The sequence below is a fragment of the Armigeres subalbatus genome, chromosome 3, assembly GCF_024139115.2.
Source record: "Armigeres subalbatus isolate Guangzhou_Male chromosome 3, GZ_Asu_2, whole genome shotgun sequence".
NCBI lineage: Eukaryota > Metazoa > Arthropoda > Insecta > Diptera > Culicidae > Armigeres > Armigeres subalbatus.
The window spans coordinates 90,897,190-90,905,247 of record NC_085141.1 but is presented as its reverse complement, the minus strand read 5'-3'; the positions used below and the strand labels follow the sequence as shown (position 1 = coordinate 90,905,247).

Here is an 8,058-nt window from a genome sequence, read left to right as displayed (position 1 = left end):
AAACAAATTGTTTTGTTCAAAAGCTCTATCCTAATATCTGTTATTAGGCAGTTGGTTAATTTTTCTTTATAGAAATGAATTTTAGTTCGCAAGTTCGAAAGATATTTTTTAATTTACGGAAAAGCAGAAGCTAAGATGAGAGGTAAATGATGAATAAATAATTAACTTATGATTTTATTTGATTGGTTTTAGAAAATGTGCGGATGTAAGGAATATGAATGAGGAATGCTGATAAAATTAGAATACTGATACGTGCTACTGCTGTTTTTTTTCAATTTTTGATCAGCTGTACGTAGTTTTTTAGGTAGCCAGGCGGGTTTTTTGTTCTACTCGGCCGCTCTAGTTTCTTCTGTGAGATGTCCTTTGAGATTAAGGTAGATGAATCAATACGCTCCTCGAACGGTTCGCGCCAGTTGCCGACCTTCCTGGTCTGAGTTACGTGTCGCTTTACCGTTTGTCCACGATCGTTCTGTAGGAACAGGTTCCCGTTGTCCTGTTTCAAAACAGTGTACTTTTCTGGATCGAACCTGCTTTCTCCCTTAGACCGAGACATGCGCTCAATGATGACTGTGTCTCCAGGTTTGATGCAACTTGCTCGCGCTCCTCTTTTGGAGTCTTCACGTTCTTTAGATTTGAGTTTTTCTATTTTATCCTTGCGGTTCAAGAGCTCATCGTCGTATTTGGCCTTCTCGTAACGCAATAGAGGGAGTCTACGCTTAATTTTTCGGCCCAACATGACCTCCTCCGGGGGAACACCGGTAACGGAATGAGCTGCGGCGTTGTGCGCATTCACGGCAGCCTGAAGCTCTTCTTTAAAGCATAACCCATTACTAACTGCTGATGCCATCGCTTTGTTCACAAGCTTCATATAATTTTCAACGAGCCCATTCTGTTGTGGGAATAGGGGAGTTGAAAATATTGTCTCAATGCCACGATCAGCACAGTACTTCTTATATTCGTCCCCATTGAATGGTGGTCCGTTGTCGGATCGAATGTGTTTCGGGAAGCCTTCACGGGCGAAGATTTCCTCAAAAACTTGCTTGGTTTGGTCAAAGCTTGTTGACTTTACAGGACGGGCGATTAAGAACCTATCAAAAAGAAAGACATGTATAGGGAAAAAAAAAATCAATATCAAAGTCTTACCTGGATCGGTAATCAACCATAAGTAGAATAGAAATACCTCCATACCGGGCGTATGGGCCATTAAAGTCCAAAGCGATTGTTTCCCAAACAGTTTGGGGTGCAAAAATCCGTTTCATTGGGGTAGGTTTCTCTGGGCGGCCGTTAGTAGCGCAAGTTTTGCATGTCTTAACCCATTCTTCAGCATCAGTACCAATGCCGGGCCACCAAACGCGCTCCCTCAAAATGCTCTTCAACTTAGCGGTCATCGGGTGTCCATCGTGGGCTAAGTTTAGAGTCTTTTGACGCAATTCAGATGGGACCACCGCGCATCCGTTTTTAATCAGAATTCCATTATGTACTGATAAGTCATTAGACACGTTTTTAAACCGTCTAAGGTTCTCTGGCCAGGCATTCGTCTCCAGTGCATCCATTACACTTTGAAGTATCTGATCTTTGGCCGTTTCTTTCCGTATTTCCTCTTCAGTTAAAAAACGTATTGAATTTGCCTCAAGAGTTGCAATTTGCCATGGGCTGTGTTCCTCGTCAAATGGTTCATCGCGTCCTGTGTACAATCGAGATGAAGGGTCAGCGATGTTATCTCGACCGCGTATGTATTCAACGTCGTAGCTGTAAGGGCTGAGACGCAGTGCCCAGCCATCGGCTCTTGTTAAGGCTCTTTTTGAGCTTTCTCGCGACCGGTTCAAAATAAAAGCTACGCCTTGTGCGTCAGTTCTGAGCGTGAAGTGACGACCAAGAAGGAAAAACGAAAAGTGCTCCACAGCCCACACGGTTGCCAGGGCTTCCCGCTGATTCTGAGCGTACCGTTTTTCAGTGTCAGTGAGGGACTTGGACGCGAAGCTGATGATGCGGGGAGAACGGGTTGTGCCTTCTTGTATTAGGACAGCACCAAGAGCAGCAGGGACAGCAGGAACAGCATGATGTCCAAGGGCTTGACGACCCCTCCCCAGCTGTCTGCGAGTCAGGGAGAACTGCCTAGGGCGTGGTGGGATTTAGCAGTGGGCTCTGCTAAAATCCCTCCCAAAAAACCACAAGTGCCCGTAAGCGGACTCTATCAAAGCGACTGTGTGCCGCTTCAAAAGCACAAGCCCAGGGAGGGAGTGCCAACTGGCATGTGGAGTGTCCCTACTTCGGTAGGGTAGTGCGTGAGCTGCTTCGGCAGGGAGTGAGTGATCTGTTTGTGCTGAGGCAGGAGTGTCATAGCGTGTCTCCGCCGCTATTGTCACCTCAAAGCGCAGCAGAAGTCTGAGTATGGACTGCACATGCTGAGGCAGGAGTCGAGGTATCCCATCGACACCTCGAGGCATTGCAGTGGAGTGTTAGAGTGAGCACCCGAAAAGGGTCACATGGAGCGAATGGTCTTTGGAGAAGCTGCTTCGGCGGCAGGGTAGCAGTGGGTTGTACCCACACACCTACAGTTGTGCACATGTGGTGCATGGGGAGTGTCCCTGCTTCGGCAGGGTAGCGTATGGTCTGCTTCGGCAGTGGTGTGATTGATATGCTCGTGCTGAGGCAGAGTGTCGTAGCGCAATATCTGTAGGCCCAGGCAGTTACCGCTATTGACACCTCGAGGCATGGCAGCGGAGCGTCCGGGAGAGCATCCAAGTAAGACTCAAATGGAGTGAATGGGGTGCGAGCACCCAAGTCAGTCTCGCGTGGGACGAGTGCCTGTGTGAGCGATAATGAGTGAGTACGCTTAGTACTGCCGTCCCCCCAGAAGTAGTACTGCGAGGTAGTTCCTGGGGGAAACGATGGTGGAGCCCAAGGGAGTTTAGTCGGTATTACCGGTATGGTCGAGTCCGACACTCCAGTACACTTCCGTTTGGTAGTTTGGCAACTACAATGCACGTGTACTGGGTTAGTGTGTAAATGCATTCTCCCTTGTAAAAAAAAAAAAAAAAAAAAAAAAGCACCAAGAGCATTGGGCGATGCATCCGTATACAGGATAGTACGTTCACTTTCAGAAAAGTAACCCAATGCTGTCGTACAATTCGTAATCCTGTTCTTGATCATTTCGAATGCCGCAAGTTGTTCTGGACCCCAGCACCAGCTTTTGGCAGTAGTAGCTTGCCAAAGAGTGCTCGAAATATTGGCGAAGTCCTTGATGTAGGGACTGATAAATGAAGCTAGTCCTAGAAAACTTTTAAGTTCCGATATACTGGACGGCGGTCGGAACCTCCTAATTGATTTCACCTTCGCATCGTCCACGTGGAATCCGTCCTTATCAAGTCCATGGCCTAGGAATATGACAAATTCCTTCTCGAACTCGCACTTTGCCTCGTTAAGAGTTAGGTTGTTAGCTCGAAGAATTTTCAACACTTCACCTGTGGTAGCTTTGAGTTTTTCCAGCTTGTCTGCAAAAATCAACACATCATCAATGTAGATGACAATGTTATCGATTCCTTCCAATAAACGGCACATTTCTCGCTGAAAAATTTCGGGGGCGCAGTTGACCCCGAACATTAGGCGTGTGAACCGGTACATGCCATTTTCCGTCAGAAACGTCGTCAGATCGCGCGATTCTTTGCACAGCTCGAGGTGATAGTAAGCATTACTGAGGTCTAGTTTTGAAAAATACCTAGCTCCATCAAGTTTTACCTTAAGTTCGTCGATTAAAGGCATGCGAAAGTACTCTCTTTGTATTGCCTTGTTAGGAGCCCGCATGTTCACGACCAATCTGAAGTCGTTTTTACCCTTGGGTACAGCAGACATTCCGCTAATCCACTCGGGTGCTTTCAAAACGCGTTCGATGATACCTTGAGCTTCCATATCTTCAAGGCGTGCTCTGGCTGCTTCACGGTACGCCGCCGGGACGTTGTAGTAGGCGTTTTTTTCGGGTGGAACGGATCTGTCAATGCTAAACTTAACCCGAACTCCGGGCATCTTTGGAAATAGCGCAGAGGTGGGCACTTCACAGTTGTTAACCGAAAGGCCAACTTTCAGCAATTTTAATTCGCTTGCTGTTCGCCGCCCAAGCAATGATCGACGACCTTCTTCCACAACCAGGAACTTTGCAGTTACCACTGGTTTGGGTGCTCCCAGGACTTCAACCTCAGCTCTGAAAGCGCACCGTATTACTATAGGAGCATCCGTCGCGTATGCACGAATTTCCTTGGCTACGGAATGATCAATTAGTTCTAATTTAGCATGTCCGCTTCGAAATTCTTTTTCTAGGCGGTTCCAATCGGCGCCACCAACGATATTCACATCGGCGCCAGAATCAACGAGAAAGTTTAGTGGAGTGAAAGAGCTGAGACGACAACTGAAGATTACGTCGCTCAATGATAAAACAGCATTTATCTGCTGGAATTAAGGGAAAGGAGAGTGATGAGAGTAGTTTTATAAAGCGTTTTCGAATGTTCAAATATAAGCGGTTTAACTATAATGTTACGATCTTGAGCATAACAAGATTCCGCTAACGATTGAGTTTATTTCTCTGATATATGTATTTACAATAAATTCATACCTGTTCATCATAAGAATCTTTCGCCCATCTGCGTGGAAGATCATCCAACTTATTATCGCGTGGCTGTCCATGATGCTATTGATGCCAGTGTTCTTCGACTGTCTTCGGCATGTACCTGCAAAGTGTCCAATTCGTCCGCAGGTGTTACACTTTTTGTCCAATGCCGGACATGTCTTTTTCTTGTGGAATGTGAATCCACATCTCCAACAGCGTGTATTATCCCCCTCGCGATCGGTCTTCTTTCCACCAGTATCACGAGCCTCCTCGGTTCTGCGTGTTTTCGAGAAAATCTTCTCACGACTCCGCTCTCGTTTCCTGTTAATAGCATGGACATTGGATCTTTCCATACTTTGCTGGCCCGCTTCATAAGCTTCGACCCTTGTGCCTGCTTGTACTATATAACTTGCATCGTATCCGTAAGTTCTAGCAGCCATTGCCATCTCCCTGTTTCGCATGCCTTTGAGTAATTGAGCTGTTGCGAAACGGACTTGGTCGGCGGGACTGTAACCACACAGTCGAGCCTTTTGAATCAGTCTGGCATGGAACGTAACGATAGATTCCCCCGCAGCTTGGTGCATCGCTTGGAACGCCTTGTGTTCAGCTGCCGTGTCGGTCATTGACCTAAAATAGTTATTTATTCCCGTTACAAGCTTTGAGTAGCACCTTGGGTCACGATAATTCGGTTGCAGATCCGCTGCACTCATAATGTCCTGCAAGTTTTTCCCAACCGACAAGTACAATAGCTTTGCCCTATCTGCGGACCCAGTGAAAGTGGACAACGATGTGGCAATCTCGAAGTTTTCAATAAAACTTTGCCAGTTTTCCCAAAGCTTATTGGACGGAACGTCTTTTGGGAACTTGGGAATGAGGTCCCAACGAATATTTGTCCCTCTATCCGTGAACCCGGATCCGGAGGATGGTTCCAACTCACTCGTCTCGCTTTCGTCTGCCTTGTCAGTCGTCGCGAGAGTTTCTGACGAATGATGACCCATGAATTTTTCCAACATTTTTTCCAAACGAAGTAATCTTCCATTCATATCGCCAGTTGCACACGGTGCTGTAACGTCAGCTTCCACTGTTTCGTGGGCAGCTACTTCCAGATCGTCTATGTCAACTGATCCTGCGTCGCTCCGAGCATCACTCGCATCGCTCCGATTATCGCTTTCGTATGCGCCATCGTTACCTAACGGGGCCAGCACGTATTTTCCTTCGGTAGTCATACTTTGAAATCTGCGAAGGAATATAAAAAGCGAATAGATGCGGGAATGCTCGTTTTTCTCTTTTTTTTGTGTTTTGCACGTTTTGCAATTATTCATATGAAGCATGGTGGTCCTCCAGACACACCTTGAGGCGTCATTGCCACAATCGGGAATATTTGTGCAAAAAATACAAATAATCCTTTTTTTTTTTTTAAGCAAAGCATGGTGGTCTTCCAGACACACCTTGAGGCGTCATTGCCACAAACTGGAATATTTGCGCAATAATACAAATATTCTTTTTGCTATCAAGCAAAGCATGGTGGTTAGAGTGGGGCGCAGTTGTATGGAAAAACGCAAACTTCGTCCGATCAAGTGAGATCAAGGTTTTTCTGAATCGTTTTGGGACCCCAATCAACTGTGCAAAATATGAGCCCGATTAGTTGCAACCTCGCATGCCGCATCGCGTTTTAAATTTACATGGAGATTAGTATGGAAAAACGTACTTTTTTACATTTTTGCTTTTAGCGGCTTCAATTTATCATCAATCACGTGACTCAATACGTTAGCATATAGTCTGGAAGATGCCGAAAGACTTTGCCGAAGAAGGTACGTAGCTGGAAGGTCTACAAAAAATGTTATTACGTTTCGAAAATTGATTGTTCAACCCATATGCAAGAAATCAATGTTTCTGCCAGCACTACCGGACAACCTATGTTTATCGAAGGGCAAAACTCATCTTACTTCTTGTCGGATTTTTTTCTTTGTGATATAATTCCGGATAGCTACCATTAGCTCTAAAGCCCTATAAGATCAATTATTTTGGAATAACACTCAGTTAAATTAATGCTCTACGTAGTAAGGCAGTGCTGGCAGAATAAACGATTTTTTGCATATGGTTTGAACACTCAATGTTCGAAGCGTTATAACTTTTTTCGTGGACATTCCAGCAACGTGCCTTCTTCAGCAAAGTTTTTCGGCATCCTTTGGGTTATACTTTAACGCAATGTGCCACTTGGTTCACGATGAATTGCAACCTCTAGTAGTAGAAATGCAAAAATATACGTTTTCCCATACTAATTTCCATACAAACTTCAAACGCGATGCGGAAAGCGAGGAAGCAACCAATCGGTCCAAAATTCTGCACAGTTGTTCAGGACCCAGAATGGCTTCGAAAAACCATTGATTTGAAAAAATGACCATGACGCCCCACTCTAATGGTGGTCTTCCAGACACACCTTGAGGCGTCATTGCCACAAACCGGAATATTTGCGAAATAATTCAAATATTCTTTTTTGCTATCAAGCAAAGCATGGTGGTCTTCCAGACACACCTTGAGGCGTCCTTGCCACAAACCGGAATATTTGCGCAATGATAAAAATATTCTTTTTGCTATCAAACAAAGCATGGTGGTTTTCCATACCCACATTGAGGCGTCGTTGCCGAAATATTTGCGCAATATTCAAATTTTCGTATTGCTATTCAGCAGCATCTGCATGGTGGTGTTCCAGCATGGTTGGAAAAATTAAAGGAGTAAAACATAACGCACAGAACAGGAGCCTATTCGGCCACTTTTCACACTTCCACCATTCTTTAACTGTTACAAAAATAGCTAATTTCTTTTTAAAGCACAGGAGTGAAAAAAAAAATGCAAGTCTTTGAAGATTCCAGTATTATTCTGGCAGGATCGCCAATGTGGGATCAGCCATTTGCTGTTGTATATAATTGACGAGGAATTACTTACCCAAGCGTGTGCTTCCGTGGACGGTTACGATGGTGAATGCTGACGCGTGTGTGCCGCGCATGGCCTACTTCGATGTCGACCGTCGTCGCATGATGGCATGCTTTGTGAGTGCTTGTCGTGAGTGAAGCCAACACGTGGTTGGATGCAATACGCGATAGATATCCGCTTAAGGCAAATGTATACCACACACCATGTTCGATATAGGGATACCAGAAAAATCGCTATTTTTCGAATTTTTTTATTTTAAAAAAATCATAACTTTTGAACCACTGTATCGATTTGCAATGTTTTTAATCGATAGAAAGCTTATTACTTCTAGTTTTTACTAAGAATATTGGTTTGGTGTATTGGTGTACTCAAATTTGCTAAAATGGCCAAAATATTCGTTTTTTATAATTTTTGAAATGTTGGACCACAACGACTAAATATTTTTATATTTTTTATGAAAATTCAAACATTTTTTGATAACATATCAAAAAATTATAAATGTTCATTGAGCCGTTTTTGTGTTA

General features: G+C 44.5%; 1 protein-coding gene across 1 annotated transcript; it reads right to left on the bottom strand.

Annotated features, from left to right (window-relative positions):
- Positions 1-271: 271 nt before the first annotated feature.
- On the bottom strand, positions 272-5,826 carry LOC134221801 (uncharacterized protein K02A2.6-like). The gene is made up of 4 exons (XM_062700982.1): positions 4,607-5,826; positions 3,054-4,402; positions 1,144-1,684; positions 272-1,088 (listed from the first exon to the last, which is right to left on the bottom strand). Exons 1-4 carry the CDS (start codon positions 5,824-5,826, stop codon positions 272-274), a joined length of 3,927 nt encoding a protein of 1,308 aa, XP_062556966.1.
- Positions 5,827-8,058: the final 2,232 nt, after the last annotated feature.

Bases quoted from the DNA above. Each gene is read 5' to 3' on its own strand.
- LOC134221801 (XM_062700982.1), bottom strand. From the start codon at position 5,826: ATGACTACCGAAGGAAAATACGTGCTGGCCCCGTTAGGTAACGATGGC. The intron at 4,403-4,606 runs GTATGAATTTAT...CGTAATCTTCAG, and splicing joins AAGATTCTTATGATGAACAG to TTGTCGTCTCAGCTCTTTCA. The intron at 1,089-1,143 runs GTAAGACTTTGA...TCTTTTTGATAG, and splicing joins ATGGTTGATTACCGATCCAG to GTTCTTAATCGCCCGTCCTG.